Source organism: Chiloscyllium plagiosum, unplaced genomic scaffold (assembly GCF_037043375.1).
Source record: "Chiloscyllium plagiosum isolate Xiang-an unplaced genomic scaffold, Cpla_swu_hap1 HiC_scaffold_20, whole genome shotgun sequence".
In the NCBI taxonomy this organism is placed as follows: Eukaryota; Metazoa; Chordata; class Chondrichthyes; order Orectolobiformes; family Hemiscylliidae; genus Chiloscyllium; species Chiloscyllium plagiosum.
Window position 1 is genome coordinate 56,014,856 of NW_028270158.1, and position 14,702 is coordinate 56,029,557.

General features: G+C 45.3%; 1 protein-coding gene across 9 annotated transcripts in view; it reads left to right on the forward strand.

Annotated features, from left to right (window-relative positions):
• caskin1 (CASK interacting protein 1) overlaps positions 1-14,702 on the forward strand; it is a 647,172-nt gene that overhangs the window by 515,176 nt on the left and 117,294 nt on the right. For all 9 annotated transcript variants that reach the window (XM_043711208.2, XM_087997968.1, XM_043711209.2 and 6 more), the window contains exon 10: positions 5,566-5,683. In XM_043711208.2, coding sequence (XP_043567143.2) covers positions 5,566-5,683 — 118 coding nt within the window. The remainder of the gene's footprint in view (positions 1-5,565; positions 5,684-14,702) is intronic.

Here is a 14,702-nt window from a genome sequence, read left to right on the forward strand (position 1 = left end):
TATCAGGAAAGAGACCGTGCAATGTGGAAGGCCTCAATCATGGCTAGTACAAGTGGGTTGATGTGAATGGTTTGCTACTGCAAAAGCTACCTTGAGTCTGGAAGTCTCCCTCTCTGGTGGACATGCCTCAGTAAAATGGTACCCGGAAGCACATGATGTTCATTCTGAGGGATGGGTGCAGGTTGGAGTTGAGCTGACCAATGCTGGAAGCAAAGCATAGGCAGCCATAGGGCTGGGCGTGTGCCAAGGCGGGCTGGTTAGGAGACCCACCTCTGTTCTTACAGTTATCTCAGCAGCTGGTAGGCCTTGTGAACCTGACCCTCATATCCCGCACTTCCCGCCTCACAGCCTCCGTGCCAACTCACTACCAACCAATGTCCATGGTCCCTCAACACTTCCTGCAACCTCCACAGTCACTCAGTTGGCATCCACCCCAGGGATACCTCAGTAACTATGTGAAGATTAAAAACTAACAATCTAATTAATGTTTTGGAGGAGCCAGTGTTGGACTGGGTTGGACAAAGTTAAAAATCACAAAACACCAGGTTATAGTCCAACAGGTTTATTTTGAATCAAAATCAGAGTGCCACAAGAATCAGTCCTCGGGCCTCAATTATGTTCTGTCTATATTATTAACTTGGAGGAAGAGCAAAGGTGGAAGGTATCTAAATTTGCTAATGATACAGAAGTAGATGGGAGGGCATGTCATGAGAAGGTCATAAGGAATAAATAGGCAAAATTTAACAGATAGAGTTTAATGGAGGAAAGTATGAGGTCATGCACTTCGGTAGGAACAATTGAAAGTCAGATTGTTATTTAAATGGAGAGAGACTCAAAACATAGGATTCTGGATATTCTTGTGCAAGAAACATAAAAATGTTGGCATGCAGGTGCAGCAAGTAATTAAGAAAGCAAATGGAATTTTGACCATTACTGCTATGGAATTGGAATTTAAAGGAGGGAAATTTTATTATGACTGTATAACGTGTGGGCAAGGCCGCAAGTGGAGGACTGTGTACAGCTTTGGACCCCATTTTAAAGAAAAGATATCCTAGCATTGAGGGTGATTCAAAATAGAATTAACTCGGCTAATTCCTAGCTTGAAAAGGTTGTCTTGTCAAGAATGGCTCAACAGGTTAGGCCCTTATTTATTTGAGTTTAGTAGAATAAGGGACGATCATATTGAAAGAGGCAAGATTCAGAGGGGGCTTGGCAGGATAGATGTTGAGAAGATGTTTGCATTAATGGGGAGAATCTTTAATTAGGGATATTGTTACAGAATAAGGGGAATTTGCTTAAAACAGTGATGCAAAGCAATCTCTTTGGAGAAATGGTAGTGAATGTCTGGAATTCTGTATCGCAGAGATTAGTGGACGCTAGATGACTGAAAGCATTTAAAGAGGAGCTAAGTAAACTCTTGAGATGTTGTGTTGATCTATAATCATGTAGACTGGCTAAATAGCCCATGTCTAGCCCTATTTTTTATGTTTTTACCTCTCACTCGTTCATAATACAGAACAAACTCCCATTCATAAAATCCAATCCAAGCTTTTATAGCTCCTCGAGTAATTAATTCCTTATAAAGATAAGAAAACTTCTATTCTGATGCTATATCAAAGCCAGCTATCTTTTAATAGCCAAGCTATGAAGTCATAACCCCTTTGCTGTGATATTTGTAGCTTTTGAAATTGATTCAAGCATTCACAAAAATCTAATAATAGCCTCTGGGGGAATGTCAGCAAAGGACTCAAACTCAAAAAGGCATGACCAGATGCTGCTAACCTGTAACATATGGCCGTTAATCAAAGCAATCCAACAGAGTTTTTTTTTTAACTTTCAGTGATAGCTGTAGCCTGTTTTTTTTTTCAAAGTTTAAAGGCTAAGGGATTTAACAAAACTTCAGATGATGACCGTTTTACAGACCTTATCTGCCCATCAAGAGAATTTAGATCTACACCAACAATTTATGACTGTTACTCTGCGGGTTCATGCCCTTGTAACAGAAGAAAATGGCCTGCTGAGTTCCACATAGTCTCCTGTGTGGTTCCTACGTTATCCCTCTCCCCTACCTGCAAAGCTGGGCTCTGTTGGAAATGGGACTCCTGCCTTTCAATTTTTCCAGCCCCAGGAAAATCCATTCGGCGGAAGTGGGTACTGCAGGTGCTGGAGATTAGACTGGTGCTGGAAAAGCACAGCAGGTCAGGCAGTATCCGAGGAGCAGGAAAATCGACACTTTGGGCAAAAGTCCAAGACGTTGATTTTCCTGCACCTCGGATGCTGTCTGACCTGCTGTGCTTTTCCAGCACCCTCTAATCTTGACCCCAGGAAAATCCAGTCCTGTATTCCCTTTTGGTGACCCAGCTTGATAAGGCCCAGAAGCACTTTGGCACCTCGTACTAATGCAGATCATGATCAACAGGACAGGACCCACTTTGCTACCAAGCCCACCCCCACACCTCATGATGGCTGCAAGCTCATCGTAAGATACATTCTTTCTAGCCCTGGGGTTGGGGGGGGGGGGGGGGGGAGCTGGGAGAGAAAGAAAAATATCCGGGACTAGTAAAGGAACTAGTACAGGATACCACATGGACCCTTGCTTTGGGATCTGGGTGCCCTTGTACACCAGTCAATGAAAGTAACCAGCCATGTGCAGCAAGCAATTAAGATGCCAAATTGTTTGTTAGCCTTCATTGCAAGAGGATTTGAGATGTAAGGATGTCGTTCTGCATATATGGAGAGTAAACACATATCACTGTCAGCTACATGGACTTTGCACTTCAACAACAACTGGAATACTAAAATACCCACTCAAAACCTTGATAGCTGGACCTGTCCTTCATTAACCTAATGGGCAGAACTTATCTTGTCAGTTAACGGCACGAACTATCTTAGACAGCAATGACTTCCCAAGAACAAATTAAAATAAAAGTCGTCTTATGTGAAGACACTGAGTCAGAAGATGACAGTGACAGTGACAGCTTGGGGAAGTGATGAGCATAAGTACCTCAACAGTCAATCCAACTCATGCTTGTACCATGAAAGAACATCGTTAGTGGCAGGACGATTTGTTCGTTTGAAACTTTGAAGGGAATCAAGTTCTGATTTGCAAACTGCAAATGAATGTTCTGTTGCCAAAAATTATAGATGGAATTAAAAAGAAAGGCTTCAGCAGTGCAACAGAAGTACAGCAGGTGGTGCTGTAAGCAAAGCCATCATCACAAACAGGAATTGCTGTGGGATTAGCCACTTTTTAATCAATTGGCCAATAACCACTATTTCAAAGATGAGTCAGAGTCCTTTATAAGGATGGTTGGACCGGGTTTTCGTTAACAGTTGTCCCAATACCTTAAAGATCTCACCAAGACACCCATAAATGAATTAGAAGGCTTGTTTTAATCACCTAAAGCCTTACAGAAAGCATTAATGAAATTAAGAAATGCTTCCAAGAGGTGTCGCCATCTTAAAAAAAGTATTAAAGTAGCTAAGTCCTCTTGGGTCCTGATGGGATCTATCCCAGAATATTGGTGGAGGCAAGAGAATAAATTGCTGGAGCATTGAAAGATATCTTTGTATCTTCTTTGGCCAGAGGTGAGGTTGCAGAGGATTGGAGAACAGCCAGTGTTTTCCCATTGTTTAAGAAGGGTTACCAGGGATAATCCAGGAAATTACAGACCTGTGAGTCTCACATCAATGGAAGGGAAATCATTCAAAAAGATCCTCAGGGATAAGATCGATGCACATTTAAAAGCAAATGGACTTCTTGGCAATAGACAGCATGGTTCTTGTGTGGGGGAGGTTGTGCCTCACTAAGCTGATTGAGGTTTTTGAGGAGGCAACAAAGATGATTGATGAGAGAAAAGCAGTTGATGTTGTCTACATGGATTTCAGTAAAGCCTTTGACAAGGTCCCTCATGGCAGACTGATACAAAAGGTGAATTCACATGGTATTGGGGTGAGCTGGCAAAATGGATACGGAACTGGCTTAGCCATTGGAGACAGAGGGTAGTGGTGGAAGGATACTATGCAAATGATTTGGAGGAAAACGTAGCTGGTCTAGTTAGTAAGTTTGTGGATGATACAAGGATTGGTGGAGTTGCGGACAGTGAGGAGGATTGTCAGAGGATACAGCAGGATATGGAAGGGCCAAAAAAGTCCTTTGGAAGGTGCAATGAGTATAAAGATAGACAAGTTATGCTGCAGCTTTATAGAACTTTAGTTAGGCCATACTTGCAACATTCTGGTCACCACACTGCCAGAAAGATATGGATGCTTTGGAGAGGGTACAGAAAAGGTTTACCAGGATGTTTCCTGGTCTCGGGGATTTTAGCTATGAAGAAAGATTGGATAGACTGTGTTTGTTATCACTGGAAAGCAGGGGGTTGAGAGGTGACCTGATACAAGTTTATAAGATTGTGAATGCCATGAATAGAGTGGAAAGTATGAGGTTTTTTTCCCAGGGTGGAGGGGTCAATTACTAGGGGACACAAGTTCAGGGTGCGAGGGAGCAAGTTTAAAAGAGATGTGCAAGGCACGTTTTTCACAGAAAAGGTGGTGTGTGTCTGGAAGAGGTGGTGGTGGAAGCAGACACAATAGCAGCTTTCAAGAAACATCTGGACAAATACATGAATAGGAAGGGAATAGAGGGATCCTGTCGGTGAAGGCAGGGATCCTGTCGGTGAAGGAAAAAGTGAGGTCTGCAGATGCTGGAGATCAGAGCTGAAAATGTGTTGCTGGAAGAGCACAGCAGGTCAGGCAGCATCCAGGGAACAGGAGAATCGACGTTTCGGGTATAAGCCCTTCTTCAGGAATGAGGCCTCATTCCTGAAGAAGGGCTTATACCCGAAACTTCGATTCTCCTGTTCCCTGGATGCTGCCTGACCTGCTGCGATTTTCCAGCAACACATTTTCAATCCTGTCGGTGAAGGCAGGGATCCTGTCGGTGAAGGCAGAGATCCTGTCGGTGAAGGCAGGGATCCTGTCGGTGAAGGCAGGGATCCTAAAGGTGAAGACAGTTTTAGCATGGAAGGACAAAATGCAGAGGCATAGGCTTGGAGGGCCAAACGTCCTATTCCTGTGCTGTATTGTTCTTCATTCTTTGTATTTATTTTTCCTCTTTTCCCTGCCCTGTTACCATATCCTGATTTAACCTGCTTTCTCAGTCTCCATCCTTTCCAGGTTAGTTTACCTTTCCTCATACCTCTCACAGTAGAAGTCTCATTTTGCTTTAGGATAGACTGGAATTATGTCCTTTAATTCGTTCGTAAATGTAATCCTTGAGTGCATGAGCCAACACCGAGAACAACAATTCGTGAAGGCCAATACAACACTTCCATCAGAAAGGGCAGCAGAGTTTAGGGAGTGAGTAGTAGGATTATAGCTTTAGGGGCATCTCAGATTAAAAGCTGCAAGTCTAGACTGAGAGAAGGCTTTAGATCTAGTGTTGATTTAGCAGACAGATTATTCTGTCAGACACTGCCTGATGGCATTCACTAAATGGATCAAAAGCCATCAAAGTTTCTTCCAACGGTGTTTCAATTTATAGTTTCTTTGATTTCCCTGAATCAGGTTCTGGAGCAGCATCCTGATGGGAGGTGGAAAGGCTGTATCCACGACAACAGAACTGGCAATGATAGAGTGGGCTATTTCCCATCGTCTATTGCGGAGGTGATTAACAAGAGATCAGGTAAAACACAGAAATGCCTCTTCATCTTTGTGTTAGGGAGCCTGATAAATGTGTTTCAAGCTGCCAGACAAATATGGATCAAGTTGTTTTCTCCACTAAGTTGTTTTCAATACTGCTTTCTATTCGACCAGTTCAGTTCTGAAGGGCCCTGGTTCATATTTAATACCTGTATTAATTATTGAGTTATACCCAAAATTAGGAATTCATCAGTTGTAACACCTCCAGATGTATGTTTTAGTAGCTATCCCTTGTATAAAAGAGAAAATAATTCTTCTTACAAATTTTAGGTTTATATTTTTTAATATTTTAAACCACCATTTTAAAATACCTGCAGGGTTAACCAGTTCTGGTTAAGAATATTGATAAATTCACAGTGGGTTCATAAAATAGATTTACAATGCAGCTTCACAAAAGGCACAATCTGTTGGAAGTTGAGCAAATATCATTTGTCTGGTCTTAAACATCAACTCAAGGCTAAACTTCTCACATTCTGCGATTGAGGTGGGAGTGTCTGAGTGCATCAGAGTCTCTGTGCAAACAGTGATTGAGTTGAGACTGCTTGGATAGACGCAGTGATTGAGGCCAACATGTCAGAGGCAAATGAAGTGGTATTGTGTTAAATGTTCACGAGTGGGAAAATGCCTCTGAAATGGAGACTGATGATTTCTATTCCCCTGCCCGTCCCCCAACAGCCACCCCCCCCCCAGCCCTATCCCATATCATTGCTCCCATTTCTTGCTGAAGGTGGCTTCACCCTTGAATAAAACTGAACTATTAATGTGCAGGCAGAGTCTAACATGAACAGATCAAATCAACGCTCATGTCTTTCCAATCTGACTGAATGTTTGGGATGCACCTGCCAACGACAAATAACACCACAATCAAAATTCTCATGCCCCATCAGAGTTCCCTCGTCCCATTTCACAAACACGTAGAACCGTGGAATTTTACAGGACAGAGTGGAAGCCATTCGAGCCATCGTGTCTGTACTGGTTCCTGAATGAGCAATCTAGCTTGGCCTATTCTCCAGCCCTATCTCCATAGCCCGCTAACTTCATCACTTTCAAATATATATGCAGGTCTCTTTTGAAACCTCATATGGAATCCATCTCCACCACTCTCCCAGGCAGCGCATTCCAAATGTGAACAGCTCTCTTCATCTCACTCCTAGTTCTCTTCCTGACAGTCTTCAAGTTGTAACCCCTAGTTACTGACATACCAACTAGCAGATACAGAATATCCTTCTTTACCCTGTCAGAATCGCTTATCATTTTGCACACTGCAATCAGGTCACCTCTTCATCCTCTCTGATCCAAGGAGAATTGACCCAATCTCTCTAATCTTTCCTTGTATCTAAAATCCCTCATTCCTGGTATCATTCTAGTAAATCTAGGGCTTTAACACTTTAAGGAGGGACAGTGAGGACTGCAGATGCTGGAGATCAGAGTCGAGAGTATGGTGCTGAAAAAGCACAGCAGGTCAGGCAGCATCTGAGGAGCAGGATAAAGGACTTATGCCCGAAATGTCGCTTCTCCTGCTCCGCAGATGCTGCCTGACCTCCTGTGCTTTTCAAGCACCACACTCAAGACTCTTTAACACTTTAAATAAGGCACCCAAAATGAAGACATAAGATGGCAAAATCAGCAGAAATTGTGGGCATCACACGTGCTGGAGATCAAACCCAACGTTCCCTTGAGTGGATTTATAAATATTTGTCATTTGGAAACATATTTCAATCTCAGTAAATATCATTCTAACTATTAAAGCATGGAAACAGTACTGGAGCTCCACTCTGGATACCATGATAGAGGAGATATCCATGACAGAATCTCAGTCAACCTGGAGAGAAGGGCATTGAGGTGTTTGTGCAGGCACATGAATATTTTGCTTTTCCATTCAGTTGATTGCTTTGAAGATGTAACGATGTCTAGAATAGAAAATGATTTCGGATTATTATATGGTCCATCTCTCATCAATAAACAGACAACCATTTCACCGCTGTTCGGACCTGAGCTCTGGCCTTTGATGGACAGTTTAATGGGTTCTTAGTTCTAGTTTGACTTTTAGACTTAATCCAATTGTGTCAAAGAACGCAGCCGGCCCTATCAAGAGTGTGAAGTTCAGTAAAACAACGAGCTTGAAATATGCTTCATGTCACCACAGCCACAGACTACTCAAATGTATTTATGTTGGAACGGCATTGGTGCTAAGTTGATGCCATTCATAGTTTCAGTACCTATAGTTCATTTGTTGGGGTGTGGATGTCACGAACTGGGACAGTGTTTGTTGGGGTGTGGATGTCACTAACATTGTCAGTGTTTTTTGGGGTGTGGATGACCTGAACAGGGACAGTGTTTGTTGGGGTGTGGATGTCACGAACTGGGACAGTGTTTGTTGGGGTGTGGATGTCACTAACATTGTCAGTGTTTTTTGGGGTGTGGATGACCTGAACAGGGACAGTGTTTGTTGGGGTGTGGATGTCACTAACTGGGACAGTGTTGGTTGGGGTGTGGATGTCACTAACTGGGACAGTGTTGGTTGGGGTGTGGATGTCACTAACTGGGCAAGTGTTTGTTGGGGTGTGGATGTCACTAACTGGGTCAGTGTTTGTTGGGGTGTGGATGTCACAAACTGGGCCAGTGTTTGTTGGGACGTGGATGTCATTAACTGGGACAGTGTTTGTTGGGGTGTGGATGTCACTAACTGGGTCAGTGTTTGTTGGGGTGTGGATGTCACTAACTGGGTCAGTGTTTGTTGGTGTGTGGATGTCATTAACTGGGACAGTGTTTGTGGGGGTGTGGATGTCACTAACTGGGTCAGTGTTTGTTGGGGTATGGATGTCACTGACTGGGTCAGTATTGGTTGGGGTGTGGATGTCACTCACTGGGACAGTGTTTGTTGGGATGTGGATGTCATTAACTGAGTCAGTGTGTGTTGGAGTGTGGATGTAATGCACTGGGTCAGTGTTTGTTCAGATGTGGATGTCACTAACTGGGTCAGAGTTTATTGGGATGTGGATGTCACTAACTGGGTCAGTGTTTGTTGGGGTGTGGATGTCACTAACTGGGACAGTGTTTGTTAGGGTGTGGATGTCACTAACTGGGTCAGTGTTTGTTGGGGTGTGGATGTCACTAACTGGGACAGTGTTTGTTAGGGTGTGGATGTCACTAACTGGGCCAGTGTTTGTTGGGGTGTGGATGTCACTAACTGGGTCAGTGTTTGTTGGGGTGTGGATGTCACTGACTGGGCCAGTGTTTGTTGGGGTGTGGATGTCACTAACTGGGTGAGTGTTTGTTGGGGTGTTGATGTCACCAACTGGGTCAGTGTTTGTTGGGGTGTGGATGTCACTAACTGGGACAGTGTTTGTTGGGGTGTGGATGTCAGTAACTGGGACAGTGTTTGTTGAGGTATGGATGTCACTAACTGGGTGAGTGTTTGTTGAGGTGTGGATGTCACTAACTGGGTGAGTGTTTGTTGGGGTGTGGATGTAATGCACTGGGTCAGTGTTTGTTGGGGTGTAGATGTCACTAACTGGGTGAGTGTTTGTTGGGGTGTGGATGTCACTAACTGGGACAGTGTTTGTTGGGGTGTGGATGTCACTGACTGGGACAGTGTCTGTTGGGGTGTGGATGTCACTAACTCAGTGTGTGTTGGAGTGTGGATGTAACGCACTGGGTCTGTGTTTGTTCAGGTGTGGGTGTCACTAACTGGCACAGTTTTATAGGGGTGTGGATGTCACTAACTGCGACAGTGCTTGTGGGTGTGTGAATGTCACTAACTGGGTCAGTGTTTGTTGGGGTGTGGATGTCACTATCTGGGACAGTGTTTGTTGGAATTTGGATGTCATTAACTAGAACAGTGTGTCTTCGGGTTTGGATGTCACTACCTCGATCAGTGTTTCGGCGGGTATGGGTGAGTGTTGGGGTGTGGATTTCATGAACAGAGTCAGTGCGTGCTGGAGTGTGGATGTTAAGCACTGGGTCAGTGTTTGTTGGGGTGTGGATGTCACTAACTGGATCAGTATTTGTTGGGATGTGGATGTCACTAACTGGGCCAGTGTTTGTTGGGGTGTTGATGTCACTAACTGGGTCAGTGCTTGTTGGGGTGTGGATGTCACTATCTGGGACAGTGTTTGTTGGGGTGTTGATGTCACTAACTGGGACAGTGCTTGTGGGGGTGTGGATGTCACTATCTGGGACAGTGTTTGTTGGAATTCGGATGTCATTAACTAGGACAGTGTGTCTTCGGGTTTGGATGTCACTACCTCGATCAGTGTTTCTTCGGGTATGGATGTCACTTACTGGGTCAGTGTTAGTTGGGGTGTGCATGCCACTCACTGGGTCAGTGCTTGTTTTGGTGTGAATGTCACTAACTGGGCCAGTGTTTGTTGGGGTGTTGATGTCACTAACTGGGCCAGTGTTTGTTGGGGTGTGGATGTCACTAACTGAGTCACTGTATGTTGGGGTTTGGATGTAATGTACTGGGTCAGTGTTTGTTGGGTTGTGGATGTCACTAACTGGATAAGTGTTTGTTGGGGTGTGGATGTCACTAACTGAGTCAGTGTTTGGTGGGGTGTGGATGTCACTAACTGAGTCAGTGTTTGGTGGGGTGTGGATGTCACTTACTGGGATAGCATTTATTGGGGTGTGGATATCGCTAAGTGAGTCAGAGTTTGTTGGTGTGTGGATGTCATTAACTGGGTCAGAGTTTATTGGGATGTGGATGTCACTAACTGCGTCAGTGTTTGGTGGGGTGTGGATGTCACTTACTGGGATAGCATTTATTGGGGTGTGGATATCGCTAAGTGAGTCAGCGTTTGTTGGTGTGTGGATGTCATTAACTGGGTCAGAGTTTATTGGGATGTGGATGTCACTAACTGCGTCAGTGTTTATTGGGATGTGGATGTCACTAACTGCGTCAGTGTTTGTTGGGGTGTGGATGTCACTAACTGGGTCTGTGTTTGATCAGGTTTGGATGTCATTAATTGGGACAGTGTTTGTTGGGGTGTGGATATCACTAACTGGGTCAGTGTTTGTTGGGGTTTGGATGTCTCTCACTGGGTCAGTGTTTGTTGGGGTGTGGATGTCGGTAACTGGGTCAGTGTATGTTGGGGTGTGGATGTAATGTACTGAGTCAGTGTTTGTTGGGGTGTGGATGTCACTAACTGGGACAGTGTCTATTGGGGTGTGGATGTCACTAACTGGGTCAGTGTTTGTTGGGATGTGGATGTCGCTAACTGGGTCAGTCTTTGTTGGTGTGTGAATTTCACAAACTGGGGCAGCATTTGTTGGGGTGTGGATGTCACTAACTAGGTCAGTCTTTGTTGGGTTGTGGATTTCACAAACTGGGGCAGCATTTGTTGGGGTGTGGAGGTCACTAACTAGGTCAGTGTTTGTTGGGGTGTGGATGTCACTATCTAGGACAGTGTTTGTTGGGGTGTGGATGCCACAAACTCGGCCAGTGTTTGTTAGGGCGTGGATGTCACGAACTGGGTCAGTGTTTGTTGAGGTGTGGATGTCACTAACTGAGTCACTGTATGTTGGGGTGTGGATGTAACGCACTGGGTCAGTGTTTGTTGGGGTTTGGATTTCACTAACTGGATCAGTGTTTGTTGGGGTGTGGATGTCACTAACTGAGTCAGTGTTTGGTGGGGTGTGGATGTCATTAACTGGGTCAGAGTTTATTGGGATGTGGATGTCACTAACTGGGTCAGTGTTTGTTTGGGTGTGGATGTTACTAATAGGGCCAGTGTCTGTTGGGGTGTGGATGTCACGAAGTGGGCCAGTGTTTGTTGGGGTGTGGATGTCACTAACTGGGACAGTGTGTATTGGGGTGTGGATGTCACTAACTGGGTCAGTGTTTGTTGGGGTGTGCATGTCACTAACTGGGTGAGTGTTTGTTGGGGTGTGGATGTCACTAACTCAGTGTGTGTTGGAGTGTGGATGTAACGCATTGGGTCTGTGTTTGTTCAGGTGTGGATGTCACTAACTGGCACAGTTTTGTAGGGGTGTGGATGTCACTAACTGGGACAGTGCTTGTGGGGGTATGGATGTCACTAACTGGGTCAGTGTTTGTTGGGGTGTGGAAGTCACTATATGGGACAGTGTTTGTTGGAATTCGGATGTCATTAACTAGGACAGTGTGTCTTCGGGTTTGGATGTCACTACCTCAATCAGTGTTTCTTCGGGTATGGGTGAGTGTTTGTGGGGGTGTGGATGTCACTATCTGGGACAGTGTTTGTTGGAATTCGGATGTCATTAACTAGGACAGTGTGTCTTCGGGTTTGGATGTCACTACCTCGATCAGTGTTTCTTCGGGTATGGATGTCACTTACTGGGCCCGTGTTAGTTGGGGTGTGCATGTCACTCACTGGGTCAGTGCTTGTTTTGGTGCGGATGTCACTAACTGGGTCAGTGTTTGTTGGAGCGTGGATGTCATTTACTGGGACAGTATTTGTTGGGGCGTGGATGTTACTAACTGGGTCAGAGTTTATTGGGATGTGGATGTCACTAACTGGGTCAGTGTTTGTTGGGGTGTGGATGTCAGTAACTGAGTCACTGTATGTTGGGGTGTGGATGTCATAACTGGGTCAGAGTTTATTGGGATGTGGATGTCACTAACTGGGTCAGTGTTTGTTGGGGTGTGGATGTCACTAACTGGGTCAGTGTTTGTTGGGGTGTGGATGTCACTAACTGGGTCAGTGTTTGTTGGGGTGTGGATGTCACTAACTGGGTCAGTGTTTGTTGGGGTGTGGATGTCACTAACTGGGTCAGTGTTTGTTGGGGTGTGGATGTCACTAACTGCGTCAGTGTTTGTTGGGGTGTGGATGTCCCTCACTGGGACAGTATTTGTTGGGGTGTGGATGTCACTAAGTGGGTCAGTGTTTGTTGGGGTGTGCATGTCACTAACTGGGTGAGTGTTTGTTGGGGTGTGGATGTCACTAACTCAGTGTGTGTTGGAGTGTAGATGTAACGCATTGGGTCTGTGTTTGTTCAGGTGTGGATGTCACTAACTGGCACAGTTTTGTAGGGGTGTGGATGTCACTAACTGGGACAGTGCTTGTGGGGGTATGGATGTCACTAACTGGGTCAGTGTTTGTTGGGGTGTGGAAGTCACTATATGGGACAGTGTTTGTTGGGATTCGGATGTCATTAACTAGGACAGTGTGTCTTCGGGTTTGGATGTCACTACCTCAGTGTTTCTTCAGGTATGGGTGAGTGTTTGTTGGGGTGTGGATGTCATTAACTAGGACAGTGTGTCTTCGGGTTTGGATGTCACTACCTCGATCAGTGTTTCTTCGGGTATGTATGTCACTTACTGGGCTAGTGTTAGTTGGGGTGTGCATGTCACTCACTGGGTCAGTGCTTGTTTTGGTGTGGATGTCACTAACTGGGTCAGTGTTTGTTGGAGCGTGGATGTCATTTACTGGGACAGTATTTGTTGGGGCGTGGATGTTACTAACTGGGTCAGTGTTTGTTGGGGTGTGGATGTCAGAAACTGGGTCAGTGTTTGTTGGGGTTTGGATGTCTCTCACTGGGTCAGTGTTTGTTGGGGTGTGGATGTCGGTAACTGGGTCAGTGTATGTTGGGGTGTGGATGTCACTAACTGGGTCAGTGTTTGTTGGGGTGTGGATGTCACTAACTGAGTCAGTGTTTGTTGGGGTGTGGATGTCACTAACTGGGACAGTGTCTATTGGGGTTTGGATGTCCCTCACTGGGACAGTATTTGTTGGGGTTTGGATGTTACTAACAGGGTCAGTGTCTGTTGGGGTGTGGATGTCACTAACTGGGTCAGTCTTTGTTGGGTTGTGGATTACACAAACTGGGGCAGCATTTGTTGGGGTGTGGAGGTCACTAACTAGGTCAGTGTTTGTTGGGGTGTGGATGTCACTATCTAGGACAGTGTTTGTTGGGATGTGGATGTCACAAACTGGGCCAGTGTTTGTTAGGGCGTGGATGTCACGAACTGGGTCAGTGTTTGTTGAGGTGTGGATGTCACTAACTGAGTCACTGTATGTTGGGGTGTGGATGTAACGCACTGGGTCAGTGTTTGTTGGGGTTTGGATTTCACTAACTGGATAAGTGTTTGTTGGGGTGTGGATGTCACTAACTGAGTCAGTGTTTGGTGGGGTGTGGATGTCATTAACTGGGTCAGAGTTTATTGGGATGTGGATGTCACTAACTGGGTCAGTGTTTGTTTGGGTGTGGATGTTCCTAATAGGGCCAGTGTCTGTTGGGGTGTGGATGTCACGAAGTGGGCCAGTGTTTGTTGGGGTGTGGATGTCACTAACTGGGACAGTGTGTATTGGGGTGTGGATGTCACTAACTGGGTCAGTGTTTGTTGGGGTGTGGATGTTACTAACTGGGTCAGTGTTTGTTGGGGTGTGGATGTCACTAACTGGGTCAGTGTTTGTTGGGGTGTGCATGTCACTAACTGGGTGAGTGTTTGTTGGGGTGTGGATGTCACTAACTCAGTGTGTGTTGGAGTGTGGATGTAACGCATTGGGTCTGTGTTTGTTCAGGTGTGGATGTCACTAACTGGCACAGTTTTGTAGGGGTGTGGATGTCACTAACTGGGACAGTGCTTGTGGGGGTATGGATGTCACTAACTGGGTCAGTGTTTGTTGGGGTGTGGAAGTCACTATATGGGACAGTGTTTGTTGGAATTCGGATGTCATTAACTAGGACAGTGTGTCTTCGGGTTTGGATGTCACTACCTCAATCAGTGTTTCTTCGGGTATGGGTGAGTGTTTGTTGGGGTGTGGATGTCATTAACTAGGACAGTGTGTCTTCGGGTTTGGATGTCACTACCTCGATCAGTGTTTCTTCGGGTATGGATGTCACTTACTGGGCCAGTGTTAGTTGGGGTGTGCATGTCACTCACTGGGTCAGTGCTTGTTTTGGTGTGGATGTCACTAACTGGGTCAGTGTTTGTTGGAGCGTGGATGTCATTTACTGGGACAGTATTTGTTGGGGCGTGGATGTTACTAACTGGGTCAGAGTTTATTGGGATGTGGATG